Source organism: Mesoplodon densirostris, chromosome 4 (genome assembly GCF_025265405.1).
Source record: "Mesoplodon densirostris isolate mMesDen1 chromosome 4, mMesDen1 primary haplotype, whole genome shotgun sequence".
NCBI lineage: Eukaryota > Metazoa > Chordata > Mammalia > Artiodactyla > Ziphiidae > Mesoplodon > Mesoplodon densirostris.
In genome coordinates this window covers 36,366,055-36,381,882 of record NC_082664.1, presented here as the reverse complement: position 1 = coordinate 36,381,882, position 15,828 = coordinate 36,366,055, and the positions used below count along the sequence as shown (strand labels likewise).

Genomic DNA, 15,828 nt, shown 5'->3' with positions numbered 1-15,828 from the left:
ACCCATGAAAGCAGCATAAGAATACCATTGCAGGAAAACTACAGTATTCTCTTTCTTACAAGTGAACACTGAAAATACAATAGCATTCCAAAAAACACCAGAAAGCCAAGAGTTTATTAACTGAGACAATGTCTAAAAAGCACAAGATACAACATCTAGTAAGTAGAAGACACCCAATGTTAATTTTTGTTCCTCTTCACATCAGGTTAACCAAAGCCAGCTGTGCAAAAAAAGTGACTTATTATTAAAAGGTACTGAACCTTTTCTACCTGAGTTTCTTCATTCTGTAACACTTCCTTCAAGTGTCAAATGAAGAAAAGAATATATGTTCTTCCTACTTCACTTGCTACTTCATATATATGTCTCCATGAGTGTGTACACACATATAACACATACATACCCATTTATTTAGGACGATAGGCTAAAAGAACTTCCTATTAAAAAGTGCAAGGGTGGAAATTATGGAACAACAAGAAAACTATCTCTGGAGACACCAAGTAAAGGCACAATCTGGACCACTTCTGTTGGTGCTTGTGAGTTGTGGATACCGAAGATCAAGCTAGTAATAACAAAGCCCTTTTCTAAACTAGGAGATCAGAAAAGTATTCCACTTTCCTGAAGCCTTATCTGATCATTTGAGTCAAGTTTTAGAATTCCAACACTAGGTTCTTATTCTTTGCTATAGGTCCATTCTGATGATTGTTCTTGGTTCTGTTCATCTCACAGCTGCCGATGGCCCAGGAGATCGTTTCATCATTGGGGAATCCCAAGCTGGTGAACAGGTGAGATTCATAAGCCTGAAAGGCCCTAAAGATTTTAGTTTCATGGACTTTGGGCTTCTAATTCTACACTTCTGCCATTGTTGTAATGGAAATCTTAGAGAAGGATTAGACAGGTTATCAAAAGGATGAAAGGACGGTTCCCATGAGAAAGAACCAAATGAATTATTTCTTAACTGAAAGAATCTGCATCTGTTAATATACAGCATGGTGTTGCTGGTATGTCTCAGATGACATGCCCCACAAGCATTTTTCCAGCCCTGTGATTGGATGAATCTTTCTTCTGGTATAAACATTAATGTTTGAATAGAGCTACAATTTCTAAGTGGTCTTTGCAGAGTTTTCCCCAACTCGTGTTACAAACAGGGAAATTTAGAAGAAGCAGATTATTTAATCTTTCTAGCTAATCATTTTGATTAATTTTTCTCATCAGGGAGCTAACCAGAGAACAGGTATTTCTTAATAGAAATGAAGCACTAATGGGCCATGGTGGAAGTACAATAGACGTCCTCTTAATTAATGCTTTGGATACCAGTAACTGGTCATTTAATTGGAAATAAGTTACAAGTGGGAGATTATCTTTTACTTTTAAAATAAATATAAATGTAACTTAAATAAATGAACATTTATTTGTCGGTAATTTGATGGAGAGCTAAGGCTCTTCTTTTAATAAGTATCTGCTATTTGAACTTCTCTTATACCCAAAAGGCATTATATGTGATTTCAAGTTTTAGTTTCTTTAAAGTGGAAAAAAATTTAAGGCCTGTGCAAAGTATCTAAGTATAGAATCCTTCTAGATTTTTATTATATTTTTATAATTTTTTTTTACAGTTGCTTCACCCATACCTAATTTGACATCAGTTCTTTTTAGCAGCTTTTTTTTAATGAGTTTTTCCAAAGGCTTAACTTAATTTTATAGGCAAAAAGTAACTCCTTTTACACTCATATGTCATTGGTTTATGTAATATTTATTTAAATATCTTAATTCAGTAGCAACTATTGCCACAAACTGGTACAAACAAGTTTGGGAGCAAACTCAGTTGAATCTTTTGGTGTACAAGAGAAGACTCTAACGGTTTCAAACAAAATGTGCTGTAGGCATCATTACATTCAATAGGAAATAGAGAGCATATGTTAATCCAGTGAGTTTTGAAAGTTGGTTAAAAGAGTACCTTCCTTATTGACTAGAGCCAAAGGGAAAACCAACGCACTTTTCTCTCCTGCTACCACCAAACACTCATAAGGATTATATAAAAATAAAGGAGGGGGGCTTCCCTGGTGGCGCAGTGGTTGAGAGTCCACCTGCCGATTCAGGGGACGCAGGTTCGTGCCCCGGTCCGGGAAGATCCCACATGCCGCGGAGCGGCTAGGCCCGTGAGCCATGGCTGCTGAGCCTGCACGTCCGGAGCCTGTGCTCTGCAACGGGAGAGGCCACAACAGTGAGAGGCCCACGTATCGCAAAAAAGTAAATAAATAAAATAAAGGAGGAAATAAATAAATAAATAGGGCAGTTTGAGCAAAAGCTATATCCCACGCCTTAGCATGTACTTCCATATGTACTAAAAATAGGGGTTGAGGAAGTATATAGGAGAAGGATGGTGCCAATGGTGGTAACCCTAGCTGCCTCACCTCTACATCCAAGCATTGAGGAGTACTGTGTACAGATCTCTGAAGCTAAGCATGGCACTGTAGTAATTAGATCCTTGTCCATGCTGTGCACAGGCTGGTTTTGCTCTTCATGACTGTTTTCCTGACAAAAAAAAACCAACTAGACCTAGGTCCCTTTTTTATAAATAACTTGCATTATGACCTCATAACTTACTTGACCTCTTGGTATGTGTATCCATCAGCAATGGACATACAAAGCATCCATTCTTTTTAACAAAGCCCCAAAATATCAATTATTCAAGGAGTACTTCTCTGATCTTCAACTGAGTCTATCCAACATTTATCAAGCATACCTACTGTTTGTACCAAGAAGCACTATGCTAGGTTCTAGGAATATAAAATAGATTAATACATGATTACTACTCTTAACAGTTTACATCTAGTGGAGGAGACAGAGTATAAACAACTAAATATAATACAATATATTAAGTGCTAAACTAATGCTGTCAGTCATGTGCTATGGAGCACAATAGAGAGGTTGAGCATTTTGTCCTAGAAGGGCTAGGCAGATGACATTGGAGCTGGGCCTAAGAGAGTTTTACAAAAACAGAAACAGAAATGAAAAAGGAACATTCCAAGCAGAAAGAACAGTATAAGTCAAGACCCAGTGGTGTTTGGAAAATTGCATGGTATTAGGAAATTGCAAATAGTTTGTGGTAGTTACAGCCTAGAATACTTAGGCATAGGTAGCAGATTGTTAAGAGCGTTATGGACCCTTAAACTTTATTCACTAGTTAAGACTTCCAACTGATAACAAGGAGCACAAGAAAAGTTGTGAAATTAAAAAATTGCCAACTTCTTGTAAGTTCTCATAAAAGTTTGATGGGAAAAAAGATCAAAACTATAAAAAAACAGGGTTTTTCCTCAAGCTACCTGTGATGTACTTCATCTATAACTGATGTATCATACACATACACTCTTTACAGCAATCTCAGGGGTCTTGCAAGAGCCAAATTGCTCACTTATTGAAAGTAAATACACTTGAGCACTAGGGGACCATTGCATACACTGAGACAGTTATTTACAACATGGTTTATTGGTGTACCAAAATACTTGATCTTAAATCACTTATAGTTTGGTCCTATTGGTTAGCATTGGACACTTTCAATTTCAGTTGTGTAATTATGAAGTGCTATCATTGGACAAAGCTCAAAAAATCCAACTCAATATCTCTATTAAGGAAAAATCAAGATTTTTATAGTTTTTACTTTATATAAAGTATATAAGGTACCTATATCAATAAAAATAAAAAAAGAGTTGGTAGTCTTAACAATCTAAAGGAAGTACTTCATTTGTTGCTAGAGTTTTTCCAGTTGATTCAATTCAATTGCAGTTTATATGTCTACTCTAAGTAGATATATAAATGTCTTTATATATCCAGTAATATCTTTTACATTAGGTTTAATATAAGTGAGCTGGTGGGAATCCTTCACCTACCATTTAGAATTACGGGTTTTGGAGAGGAGCCAAATTTTTTATTTAGCAGCCACACAGAAACACTTCTTTAAAGTTGGTTTAAGCCAAGAAGTAGAGAAAATTACAGGTATAGCCACAGTAAAACTTAAAGTAAATTTACATAATATGGTACATTGAATCAGACTAAATTGAGGGAGGGCTCCAGGCTAACACACTTCAGCTTAAGAAGCAACTACCCTGAAACTCACCTTGGGAATCACTTTCTGCCTTAGCCAAAAAGGCACTTTCAGGGGAAAAAAAGGACTTCTTTAGACCTACATTAAATATTTTTATTGCACAGGCTCAGAAGATAGTTTTGACATTAGCACCTCTACTAAAAAACAAATATATCAAAACATTAATGCTTTTCATCAAAAATCACTGCACTGCAAAATGGTCGTGTTTAGTGAATTAAGAGATGCACCAGATAATAAGTAGTATCTGGGGTTGAAAAAAAATTAATGCATTGAGGACTTCCCCAGTAGCGCAGTGCTTAAGAATCCACCTGCCAATGCAGGGGACACGGGTTCGAGCCCTGGTCCAGGGAGATCCCACATGCCGCAGAGCAACTAAACCCGCGCCCCACAACTACTGAGCCTGCACTCTAGAGCCCGCTAGCCGCAACTACTGAGCCCGCGTGCTGCAACTACTGAAGCCTACGTGCCTAGAGCCCGTGCTCCACAACAAGAGAAGCCACTGCAGTGAGAAGCCTGCGCACCACAACAAAGATGCAATGCAGCCAAAAATAAAAATTAAAAAAAAATTAATGCATTGAGCCCTAAGCTTTTTTTTTTAATTCTATGCATTATCTTGGTAGAAAATTACATTAGAATGTAACAATTCCAAATAAGCCTGAAATGTCTTTTATTCAAATAACATAATAAGGGGATATAAAGTATGTAGTTCAATGCCAGATTTGATCCCAAGAACCTTTTTCCAGTGACTTGTGGGAAAAAATCAGTGAGAACACTGGAGTTGTAAGCCGGGAAGGATTACATGCTTCATGTAATTGTTGTGGTAATGAGATCATGCATACTTATTCATTCATTCTGGAAATATTTATTGACTACCAACTTTGTGCCAGACACTTTCTAGGCTTTGTGATGATAGAGCAATAAATATGTCTGGAAAGAGGGTGATTAAAGATTAATGAAATGACTCTACCCAAGATATAGACAGGATTAAGCGAAACTAACAAAGGAGTGTGAAGCACTCAGGTACTAGCAACAGTGATATTTCATTACCACCTCTAGGTCTGAAGGGGCAAAGGGAGAGAGTAGTACCTAGACCTGGGAGATTGATAGCTATGGGAGAGGTCCACCTAATAGGAGCTGTGGCATCAGTAGTAGAAATGACATACCCATCACCAGACTGCAGCCCAGCAGGGAAAGGGCAAGGGGAATAAAAATTGTACTTCTCTCTCTCTCCTACCCTCTGATCTCTTCTTGGCCCCTCCCATTGGCTGAACCTAACCAGAAGCCAGAGTGATGGGAACCTGGTTGAAACAGTCCATAGAGGCTGGCCTTCTGGGCCACAGCTCAGGAAAATGACGATGTGATCTAGAGAGGCAAACAGAAAATGAAAATTTCTGTCTTTATAAGGCTTATATTCTGGAATATAATAATGCACCTAACACTGAACCTAGCATAGATTGAGTATTCAATAGATATTAGCTATTGGTGGTATTGTTTACAGCAATAACATTATGGAAATAAGCTTTTTAAGGCTTTTCTAACAAATAAATTTCCAGTTTTACTTTGATTGTACATCTAGTATTGTTTACAGCAATAACATTATGGAAATAAGCTTTTTAAGGCTTTTCTAACAAATAAATTTCCAGTTTTACTTTGATTGTACATCTAGTGGAAGGGTATTTTTCCTTAATCATTCCCTAATTTTTTTTAATGTGGTAAAAAATGTATAACATAAAAAGTACCATGTTAACCATTTTTAAGTGTACAGTTCAGTAGTGTTAAGAATATTCACGTGTTGTAACCTAAAATTTTAAATACCTAAGAAGCAGATGTCTTTGGAAAGATATCATTTTTGTTGGGGAATTAATGTTATCTCAGAATTTTCTTTTTGGGGAAATTTAAAACATTCCTTTTCCCAAATCTGACCTAAATCATGGCCCATGACAAGTGACTCTTCTGAGGCCAGATCAAACCTGTTAGATGGAGCTGACAGAAATATAATTTTTCCTGTGCTGGGAGGAAGTGTGCAAGGTAGGTCCTGTAGTCAGTCTCCCATACCATTCACATGAGAGCTCAAACAATAAAGATCTTGGATATAATATTTAACCCAAATCATTACAGGCACTGGAATCATTTTTAAATGATTTATTTACATTTGTTAGACTTTTATTATTAGTTGCAAGGTGAACTAATATATTTTATAAAGATTTTCAAGAGTCATAATTAAAATAATTTTTCTGGCTTGCCTTTATTTAACTAAAATGTTGGTTAATAAAATACTACATTTCTCAAACATCAGAACTTCAATAAATGATCAACAAGATGGTTTTTCATAATTGTCATTCATAAAATCATATTGCATGGTATTTTTTTAAAGACTGTCAAATCACTTTAAATATATTAAGAAAATTCACATTGAGTGAGAGACAGTAGTGGCAAATATAAGTGGTAGTTCTTCAAAAGGAAAGCAGGGCACCAAGAAAGACATCTAATTAAGTCATTACTTAAGTCAAATGAAAGCCTCTTTGGTGTAAGTATATTTGTTTGTGACTTTTATTACATTTTCCCAAAATGAATAAGACTGTAAAATTTTCCTTTTATGGTTTGTTTCAAAAACTGTCACATCTCCTGCAGACTTTTCCTTTGCAGCAGTAAAGTAAATCGACTCTTTCTTGCATGTTTGTATTTCCAGCCGACTCAGACAGTAATGCCAGGACAAGTCATGCGGGTTACAACAGGTGCTCCAATCCCCTGTGGTGCTGATGCAGTAGTACAAGTAGAAGATACTGAACTGATCAGGGAATCTGATGATGTATGTCATTACCAGGTCTTATGGCTCCATTCATTCCTATGGCAGTATTATAAGTCATGCCTATTTTCTGCAATGTTTATGAGATTAGCCCAATTTTTTTGGTTATGTTAGAACCTTACATTGTAGTGTATAGTAAATAAGGAACTGCCTTGGCTTGAAAACCTTTTGTTATAGTAGATGTTTTTATGATCATTACTGTGATTACAGCAGAATTGAGCCACATTTGAGCCAAGAAATTTCATATGCAAGCAAGGAAAGAAACTACCTCAAGATAGAGGAGCAGAGATATTAACTGTTGACTTACCATCTAGCTGAGAAATTTGTTCATCAAGACTAGCTTCTGATAAAATGTGAACGAGATTTTAATAGAGAAGAATTTAACAAAGAACACTTGGGCAAGTTCTTGAATATTACACTAAGCCAAGCATTTAAACCAAATGACCCTTTCAGCTCTGGTTTTCTATAATTCAGGAAAATCTGTGCCGCCAAATTACAGTCTGGAAACATTAAATTTATGTCAGTTCCCCCTCTATTGCCTAAAATAAAAGACTCTGTTCTAAGTAGGCCTTTATCTCACTGAAACTAGTGGCAATTATTGAAACCAGAGGATCAGTCACTAATAAAAGAATAATTTCAACTGAGGTTTTAATGACTGGCTATCTTACTTGTTTTGAGAAGTTTAAGATATCTTGTATTTTTAAAGTTAGAATTAATAACAAATATATATTCTCCTCAGCTGGGTATATAGTAAAATTTGGCCATGCTGAGACACACCCTCTTTTCTTGATTTGGGGATTTTCTCTTTAATCACCTTCCCACAAGTAAGTCTTATAAAATTCAACTCTTGGCACACAGATCACATTGCCCTGCTGTTAAAACTGTCCAACAGATTTATTGGCATCAGTGAAGCCAGCAGAGCATTGAAATCCAGAACACATGCCTCCACAGACTCTGCCGGATGACAAGACACAGTTCCAGTGTCACAATGTTACTCACAGTCCATAAATGTAAAAATAATGATCACCATTAATTTATAGAAATCTACTACCAGATAAACTATAAGTCCTTCACTGAAATTTCTGCAGGTATTTCAGAAATACCTGCAGGTATATATGCAAGGAACCTTGGCATAGTATTGAACCCATGATTTAGAAAAGACAGGTTATCTCCATGCACATTCACTGCATCTATTAGGGTAGCCATCTTTTTTTTTTTTTTTTTTCCTTAAGAATGCTGCTTACAAAGTAAGAGTCAGTATTTGAACTGGTACATTTTTTAAAACCATGAGAATCAGTGAAAATGTTTGTTTGTTTATTTATTCATTCATTCATTCCTTGGCATCAAACCTGATTTTTCAGGAACGTGTGGTAGAAATTCATCATGTTCAAAGGGTTTAGCAAAGGCTTTTCTGTTCCTCTATATTTTTATATATTCTGGGCCTATCTGATGATGAAAGCATCTGAGTAGCTAAATTCTATTGATCAAAATTCAGTTAGATTGTTCTGTTTGAAATTACATGATTTGCTCTTATTATAGGGCACTGAGGAGCTTGAAGTACGAATTCTGGTGCAAGCTCGGCCAGGCCAAGATATCAGGTAAGTTCATAACATATAGAATGTATAGCCAACTTTTGTATCTGCCATGATCATGAACTCAGGAGAGCATGGCTATTATAAATTCACAGCTCCGTCAGTTAACCATTAGCTTTCAGGGCTTTTAACAAGTAGCAAAATGAATTTTCTGAATTCTATATCCCATGTCTGCCCTCCCTACTTTTTTGTAAAGTTGGTAAAGGCAAATGCAATATTCAAAAGCAACATGAGAAGGAGGCAAAGTCATGAGCCTACATAATCCACAGTTAATCCTCCTCCTAGATAATCCAGAATTACCCATCCCTACCCCTTGGTAATCCAGAATTTGATATTAACACAGATACTTTCAGAGTTGAGTATTTATATAATTAGCTGAAAGCCCCTCCTCTATTGACTGCCAATAATAATGGAATAATGTACTACTGTTTATATACAAAGATGAGACTACTGTCTTACCATAAGTAGTGTATATATGTCAAATGATTTTTCTTACAATTGAATATGTTTTTCCTGATTCTATTAATACTAATTTGCTCAACATTTTGTAACAAAGCTACACTTCTCCAGTTCCTGTGGTGGCAGGCCAAGAGTGACTGGACCTCTACAGCCACAGAACTGGACCAACCTAAGTGGTCTAAATGGAAATTATCTCCATGACTGTAACCTCATTAGCATTATTCTCCTCACCACAAAACTAACAAGCTATGGACATGGCATTAGATATTTTCATATAAATGCTTGCCTTACATCAAAGAAAGATTGCAATTGGTGTTTTGGACTGTAATGTGATACAAAACAATTTATAAAATAACTTTCAAACATGAAGTAACATATTCCTGTTTAACAGCAATAGATACAAATCTATTTCTGTCTTCTGTTATGTGATTTAATTTTTTTAATTAAAAAAGCATAGAGTTTTTAGAATCTCTTTGTTTTAGTAATCTGGTCCTGCCTCATCTCTTGACTTTTTCCCCCTTGCGTGTCCTCCTTCTTTAACACTAAAGTTTCCTCTGAGTTGAGAAAATATTGTTCTTAGTCATACTGTTTATGATTCTGCTTTGACTTTCAGACCCATTGGCCATGACATTAAAAGAGGGGAATGTGTTTTGGCCAAAGGAACCCACATGGGCCCCTCAGAGATTGGTCTTCTGGCAACTGTAGGTGTCACAGAGGTTGAAGTTAATAAGTTTCCAGTGGTTGCAGTCATGTCAACAGGGAATGAGGTAAGGAAAAAGGGGGGGGGGGGGATGACAGCAGGGGAAAGATGGTGGGTAGTGGGGCTTTCAGATGAAAGCATTTCTGACATTCTGTGTTCTGTGTTATAAATAGAACATTAAGGATTATAGATCTTACCACATTTCTATAACAAGGAAATAATAAATTGGCCTCAGGATAGTTCAAGTACAGAAAATGAAAAGGAAGAACTAGAAATTACATATCAAGAAATGTTCCCTTCCATTTACTAAAATGAAATATTACAACCAATGGCCTTCCACACACTCAGTACATATAAACAAAAATGTTGACTGCTAGCTGTAGATATTCAACTGTGCAAACCCAGTACTTAGGCTGTTGGGACAATCAATTGTGCATACCCTGCTGCTGAGATGATGGGCCACCTCTGTGTGGGAAATAATTCAACGAACTGCGACACCATGGCTAGCCCCTTTTCTTGCTAAACATTCCATGTGATGTTTAATTACCAGGAAGGATTTGAAATTCGAGGGGGGTGGTTTCTCTAAAGATAGCATCTCTAGTAGCATGCTATTCAGAATGTGTCAAAATGTCATTTCAGCCCTGATTTAGGAAGGGGAATTTAGTCAGTCTTTTTATGAGAACTCTGGAAAATCTTCCTGTTCCGTGTTTGCTTAAGTTATACAAAACTTCAGTTGGAAGCTGTAAGGTCAAACTGGGAATATTGAAAAGTGAATCTGCTGGAAATTCAAAGCCTAAAAGCAGAATCAAACTATTGAGGTTTTTTTAAGGAATTCCTTTAGATCTTATACTATTTTTAAACAGATTAACAGGATTTCAGGGTTTTTTTCTCCTTTAACCTCTAACTTTGTTCTGAAAATAAGCCATTTGCTACCATTATTTTTAATTTCCTAGAGTCTTGGAGATGTACGTTTTCAAGGGTCTATTACCCTTATAGTTCTTTTGGAAAGGGCAAAAGAAAAGAATGTTTTGTTTTGCTAATGGAGAGGTAAATCAGAATTCTAGATTTGCTTACTTCCCAGTATAGGTGTACTAGTCATTCCCAAAAACTATTGACTGACCCAAAATAAACATTCTTTTTAATTGATCTACAAAATGATGATCCTAATATCCCTAGGACGAACTGACACTGTGTTTAGCATCAGAAAGAAATTTCTGTTAAACTGGTTGACTTAATGATCTATTCTTATTTGAGATTTATTTATATGCTTTGTGCATCTAAGTGACTTCATGGGGTTTATGAAGGCTAAGTAGAATGAGCAAACTAATAGACAACTAGTTATTAGGCAACTTTGTTTAAGCTACATTTATTGTGTTCTTCCTAATGACTTTGTAGGTCTGGATTAATATTCTCAGTTATCCCCCAGAGTACATTGGTAGTATTTTTTAAGCTATCTTTTATACCCTTTATTAAAACTATTTACTAGTAGTAGGGAAAAGTGACGGGGTGAGAATAGAGATAGTACATACATGGTAGAATCTAGAGAAGATTTTGTAGTCCTAGTTCCCTGCCCCCATAGATTTGATTGTCCTTAGAGAAGCTTTGACAGATTCCCCTACATTTTCTGGCCTGCTGTACTTAACATGGTTTTCCAAGGGAATAATGCTTCTAAGTCCCATGATCTCTGGTTCCATGTAGTTTGACATTCCTCCCTACTCCCATCTAAAGTTAGCTATTATTGTGACTCTCTATCACCATATAGTTTAGTTCAACAAATGTTTGTTGAATACCTCTATGCCAGACACTATACAGGAAACTAGAGATAAAAGTGATAAATAATGCATAGTATCTCTCCTGAGGCTTGAGATCCTCAGATAGCCAAAAAATAATAAGGAAAAAAGTATTCATTTATTTCAGAGAGGCCAAAAGAAATTACATTTGTCTATGAATGTGACAAGTCTATAATTTATTGAGTCACAGCACAAGCTCCCCTTAAGTATTAGTTCTGATTTCCCCTGATATGTATGGCTTCACATACGCCACCTCTTGAATCCAGTGTGGTATATTGGTAAGCAGAACAGTAGCCTTAGCCAACCCAAAGAATGTCATACAAGATGTCTATGTATACTGTATTTAAAGCTTGCTCTGCATTTTGTGACTACATGATCTTATTCAGGATGAAGGAATTCTTTTAGAATTGGGAAGGTAGAGTTGTAAACAATAACTAACACAGACCAGCTGTTGTAGACATTTGTTGATTTTGACAAACTATGCAGGTTAAAATTTAGGTAATACCATTCAATAATTACTTAATTGTGGTCATACATTTCCAACCTCATGTATTTGTTTAATATATATTTATTAAGCATCTGTTACATCCTGGAATGCTCACCAGAGGTTCTCTTAACTAAACATCAGACTTAACAAGATATGAATATACTGTACCTTGAACCAGTTTACTTAGAAAGATATTGAACAGGAAACTCAGCATCCAGCAGGGGAGCATCATGCTTTCTTCCATGGGACCAGTCATCTTAGCAGTTCCCACAGCCATCCAACAGCTGTTCTCTTTGTTCTTCAAGTGACATTTAAGTGCAAGGGAACAAGAATTCTACTAGGAGAGTATGGGAGCCAGCAACTTAGAAGCACCATCTCCTACATAGGAATCAATATTTCTTATAACAATCTTAGGCAACTTCCAGAGTCCCTAGATATGCCCAGCTTCAAGTGTCACCACATTTGTGGAAGCCCAAAGTTTGGCTTTCCACTAGGGATTTATAGTTCATTTGTAATTTCTTCCATTCTATATGCAAGTTACTAATCAGAGACCATTTTACCATAAGAAGTGTTGTCTACTAACAAGCTGACATTTTTCTTTATCAAATTTCCAGAAGAACTGAGCTAGAAAGTTAACCCAAGTTCAAATTTGTCCTTAGAGATGGAGAAAGGGTTTTATTAAGGCTTTACCCTCACATAAAAGAATGCACTGCAGAATGTCTGCAGAAAATTCGAAAACAGTAATAAAACTAACTACAAGTCATTCTGTTCTTTATTATCACCATGCACTGGCAATCCTAAACAATGTCAGTGATAAAATACTCCTTTCCACTGAGGCAGTCTTCTCTCACAACCCCTCCCCTTTTAGTATGCTACCATACTGATGTCAGGCACTGTTCTGACTACTGGAGATACAGCAGCAAGCAGGACAGACAAAGCCCCTGCTCTTACAGAATTTATATTCTGATGGGGGCGGGGGGGCAGGTAGTCAATAAACAAACATATAGTGGTAAATGATTTGAATTTTTAAAAAGCCGAGTGAGATAATAAAGAATGCTAGCAGAAGAGGTATATGCCAGGTATTATCTATTGAAACTTATTCCACATCAGCCCTTTTGTTCTCTCCCCTATACAATAAAGCTGGAAGTCTGAAAACAGTTTCCCAGACTCTCTTTCCAGCTGTGGTCCAGTTAGGTTTTGCCATTGAGATGCATTAACATGGTATTAGAAGGTGGAAAGAAGGTAGCAGGAGTATATCTCAACTCAGTAACATCACTTTCCTCCAACAGCCCTGGGGACGATGGTGACTGCAGTTACTGATCTTTAGTAATACACGTTTCTTCTGTTTCTCCAACTCTGCCAACACATTTGTAACCAATCCCATGCATTAAATCCTCTTTCTCCTACCCCCTTCATTTGAAATACCTAGAGGAGTTTTGGTTTTCTCATCCCGGACCTGACTGGTAGACAGGTAGAGTCCTCTGTTTTACAAAGGCTAATCAGGCCACACTGATGAGGGGAAATTAGAGTGGACATCTGAAGGCATTGAGGGTATATGCCTCATGAGCAGAACTGTGCTTCAAGCAGAGGGGACAACAAACACTAAAGCCCTGGAGTACATGCTTATCAAGTTTGAGGAACAGCAAGGAGGCCAATGTGGCTGAAGTATAGAGGGAAAGGAGAAAAGTAAAAGGAGATGAGGTTGGAGAGGTAACAGAAACAAGATCATTTTATTCTAAATGGACAGTTTTGAGGAAGCGAAACATAGCATGGAACATAAAATGTCTTAAATTTTTAAATGATCACTCTGGCTTCTACATGTATGGCTTGGCATATGGGAGAGAAAAAGTGAAAAGCCGGGAGGCCAGTTAAAGGGATATTCAGTGGTTACTGTCTGTACCTCTTTGAAGCTTGTATTGTTTGTTCACTACTGTATTACCAATGATGATAAAATTGCCACACACACACACACACACACACACACAAAATTAAATTAAAATTAAAATTAATTTAAAATTTTTAAAAAGAAAAGGATATACAATACTCCAGCAAGAGATTTGGACCAGATTGGTAGTGAAGATGTTGAGAAGTAATCAGATCCAGGATACATTTTGAAGGTAAAATCAACAAATAGGATTTGCCAGTGAATTCAAGGTAGAAGATAAGAGAAAGTGAAAAGTCAAGATGAACTCCATTCCATAAAATATATTGTTTCCCTTGAAACTGTAGATGGTGACTTTTAGGTCTTTAAACTGGACATCAGTCAGCCAGCTGCCATTAGCTTCAGGAAGTCAAGATTGTATGCTTGTTATCTAGTTATTACTAGCAATAAATATTCCTTCCATAGATGGTGAGTTTTCTTCTAGTTTCAGTCACCTTCTGCCATATTCCATAACTTATTCATTCATTTCTATTCATTCTCATTCTTCCTACCCCCTCCTTCCCTGTCTCTCCCTCTCTCCCTTCCTCTCTCTCTCTCTCTCTCTCTCTCTCTCACGAACACACATATACACAGAACTAAGTGTATTTATCTCCACTATGCCTCTCCTTATTTTATTCTGTCTTTTGTAAATCTCTTGGCCACTCTTAATAACAGATGTCTGTACAAACAAGTTTAAACTTTAGATATATAAAGTCTGTCTAAAATTTCCATATACTGTTCTTTGGGAGCTGCCACAAGCAGCTGTTATTATAAAAGTTGAATCTTTAAAATCTTTGTCCCCACTAATAAGAGAAGGAATAAGAAGTTGAGTGTCTACTATGACCAGTACCGCTATGTGCTTTATAATTAAAGCAACACTATGAGGTTAATATTATTATCCTTCTTTTTACATAAGAGAAAATTGAAGCTCAAAAACAAAGCAACTTACCCAACATTATATATGTTGTGTAAGTGATGAAGCCTGGTTTCACACCTAAATCTTTTGGCTGTAATGACTTTTTTCCACTATTCCACAACGCTTCCCACTTCCTTAAATTTCATTTCCCCAGCTTTTTAATGGCAATCTCTGAAACCTATCAGGTTAGATAGTCTATTACTTTCTTCTAGCCACACTATACTTCTTGTCCAGATTAAGGACTATGACTCACCACTTTAAAGTTGCCCTCACTAACACTTCAGATAGCTTCACTCCTTTAATCTATTCCTTTGCTTACTGTGGTAATACCCAAAGTGAATGACTCCATTCTCCACTTTCTCCATTTTTGCTCCCAAGCAGAAAAACATTACTGAAAAAATTCATAGAACTATGATTACCTGAACAACTACAAATTACTGCCATTTAATGGCAACCTGGCACTTAAAGTTGTTCAGTAATTCTGATGTAACTGTTTTGTTGATTTTCTAGTACATTCTTCCAGTTCCAGTATGACAGTTCATTCATACACTCTATACCCTCTTTAAACCTCAGTAGCAGCCCTACTTTGTACTCTTGGCAGATGACCTAACCACCTTTATGGGAAAAAAGTGAAGGTAAAAAAATAAATATATTTGTCAAACTGAACTAAATGAGATCTCCCTCTTCTTCCCGTCTCATTACCTCAAAAATGTCCCCATTCCTTTAGCTATCCTCCTTTCTTCCAATCTAAAAGGAAAAGGTACTTCCTTCTAAGAACAATTCCTCTACTTCTACCTTTAGACCCACTTTTTCTCACCTTCCTCAGAACTTTGATTTCTAAATTACTTCCTATGTCTTCTGTGTTCTCTGATTATTTCCTCTCTAGTGGCTCATCCTCCTTCCACATCCAAAAAGACAAAGATTACCGCTATCAGAAGAGAACCTATATTTAAACACCTTCTTGCCTCCTTGAGCTACTGCATTTTCACCTCCTATCCACTACCAGCTTTGTTGAAAGAGAGGTCTGCACATGCTGCCTTTCCTTCCTCACTCTGCAC

General features: G+C 36.6%; 1 protein-coding gene across 3 annotated transcripts in view; it reads left to right on the top strand.

Annotated features, from left to right (window-relative positions):
• Positions 1–15,828, top strand: part of GPHN (gephyrin) — a 609,285-nt gene that overhangs the window by 514,212 nt on the left and 79,245 nt on the right. For all 3 annotated transcript variants that reach the window (XM_060095976.1, XM_060095978.1, XM_060095977.1), the window contains 4 exons: positions 727–782; positions 6,789–6,908; positions 8,445–8,503; positions 9,570–9,723. In XM_060095976.1, coding sequence (XP_059951959.1) covers positions 727–782; positions 6,789–6,908; positions 8,445–8,503; positions 9,570–9,723 — 389 coding nt within the window. The remainder of the gene's footprint in view (positions 1–726; positions 783–6,788; positions 6,909–8,444; positions 8,504–9,569; positions 9,724–15,828) is intronic.